The sequence below is a fragment of the Apaloderma vittatum genome, unplaced genomic scaffold (genome assembly GCF_000703405.1).
Source record: "Apaloderma vittatum isolate BGI_N311 unplaced genomic scaffold, ASM70340v1 scaffold7496, whole genome shotgun sequence".
NCBI lineage: Eukaryota > Metazoa > Chordata > Aves > Trogoniformes > Trogonidae > Apaloderma > Apaloderma vittatum.
Window position 1 is genome coordinate 32726 of NW_009721216.1, and position 1915 is coordinate 34640.

General features: G+C 39.4%; 1 protein-coding gene across 1 annotated transcript in view; it reads right to left on the minus strand.

Moving 5' to 3' along the window:
• LOC104275362 (dedicator of cytokinesis protein 4) overlaps positions 1 to 1915 on the minus strand; it is a gene marked incomplete at its 5' end in the record, with an annotated part of 45713 nt that overhangs the window by 3405 nt on the left and 40393 nt on the right. The window contains 2 exons of the mRNA XM_009871294.1: positions 563 to 624; positions 1540 to 1653. Of these exons, the coding sequence (XP_009869596.1) occupies positions 563 to 624; positions 1540 to 1653 (176 nt within the window). The remainder of the gene's footprint in view (positions 1 to 562; positions 625 to 1539; positions 1654 to 1915) is intronic.

The window sequence follows — 1915 nt, forward strand, 5'->3', positions numbered from 1 at the left end:
CCTGTGCTTAATGTTTCCTACCAGTAGGCTTCAAGCTACTTTCAACTTCTTACACAACCCCCCTGGATTGTTCTGCTGAGGAAATGGATATTAAAATGACTGAACCAGGGATTACTGTCTAACACACCCTCTAATCCAACAGCTCTGGATGCTGGAGAAGTAAGAGCAATGGGCTGCACAACAGAATCTCCTTAGCTGATATCTCCTCTTTTACCATTCTTGAAGACTGAATTCTGGGCTAGGTGGACCACCAGGGCATCTCTTATATTGATTTCTTACACTCCATTCTATCCACTGACTCAGGTGAGCTTGATTATCCATGTAGATGAGAAGCCTAATACTGAGGGGATAAACACTCTGAAGAGTAGTTTTGAAAATTTTCAGAGCTGCTATAATTGTTATATAGCTACTTACTATTGTGTATGGGTTTTTTTTGTAAGCATAGGATAATAAAAGGAAAATATAATATAACCCCAAGTAACATACATTAAATATATAGTATCTACTCCACAACAGATACTACCCATCCCACAAAGGCAATTTACTGCAACAGTGACAGTACCTTCATCGGTGATCTGCCAGCAGGAGAAGGGGAAACGGAGGCTATGTGTCTTGCTGGTGATGCTGTAAAATCAGAAAGATTTCAATGCACTTACTCTTGGCATTAGAGTTTTCACTAAGAAATCAGGAGATCATTCTATACACAAACATTATCCTTGGTTCCCTCTAGGTACTTGCCTGATGGCTGCAAATAGTTTTAGAGATTTTATTTTACTTTGTTTTCAGGATTACCTTACAGCACAACCAATGAAGTGTAGGAAATTTCTGCATCCATCTTTGACAAATTTTCTACCACTGTAAATTGGTTTGTATCCCACCAAATGATAACAAAGTTCAAAAAAAGTCATTATGACAACTTTTCTCCTCCTCTTTTTGTTCTTAAGAATTACATTATGTATTTGTATGTCAAATAAGAAAGAAGACAATACATAGTATACTTACATCAAACATTTACTGTAAATATACTGTAAACATGCCTGGACATACTTTGAGGTATAAAACACAAAGAATGTCTTCACTCCCTTAAGAGTAATTATATTTGCAGTATCACTTAAGCAGCCTTTCCTTTAAAAGGAAAGGCAAATTAGTTACAGCAACAGAAATAATGTACTTCCATGACTGTTGTGCATTTTCTGGCCAGTTAGATTCTTTGCGGTTAACAGTCATTTCTGACTGCTAACCTCCAGTTATCATAAGATCAAAAGATTAAATCTGATCATCCCCCCTAGTACTACCACACACTGTCTGAAACTGCTCCACCATAAAGTGAAGGGGCAGAGTATTGGAAACAGAATGCTACAGAGAACATTAAAAACAAGAAAATACCTGCGGAGGCAGTTCTACAGGCTTCTATGTAAGTAATCAGATGATAAATTAACCTACCCAAGAAGTTAAACATTAATCAGAGTGGAAAGAATTGAAGTCCTCAAGTCTATAATTTTTTTACTGGAGCTTAGCCTGAAATGTCCATTAGCTCACCAGTCTGTGCAGGTCTCGGTGGTACAGGAGGAGATATAAGCTTTCCACTTTCTGACGTGTTTCTGGCTTCCTTCCCACTGTCCAGGCTCCAGCTGCTGGGGGTGGTGTTCACAGCTGGAAGATAATGAAAAAGCTGGCATAGCCATCCACACTTCTAGCTCTCTCACTTGCCTTTACCCATGAGGGTAAAAATACACGGAGTGAAAATACTAAACAACATAACAAGCATGTCTGAAAAGCTCTCATGATTACATCAGCAACTGAAAAGTTCTTAAATAACAGCTGTCAATCTCCTGGTTGCCTGGACTGGCCCTCGGGTCACTTTGTGGTTATGCAGCAGCTGGGACCAGCAGCAAGAGTGGCAGGGGGGGGTGCA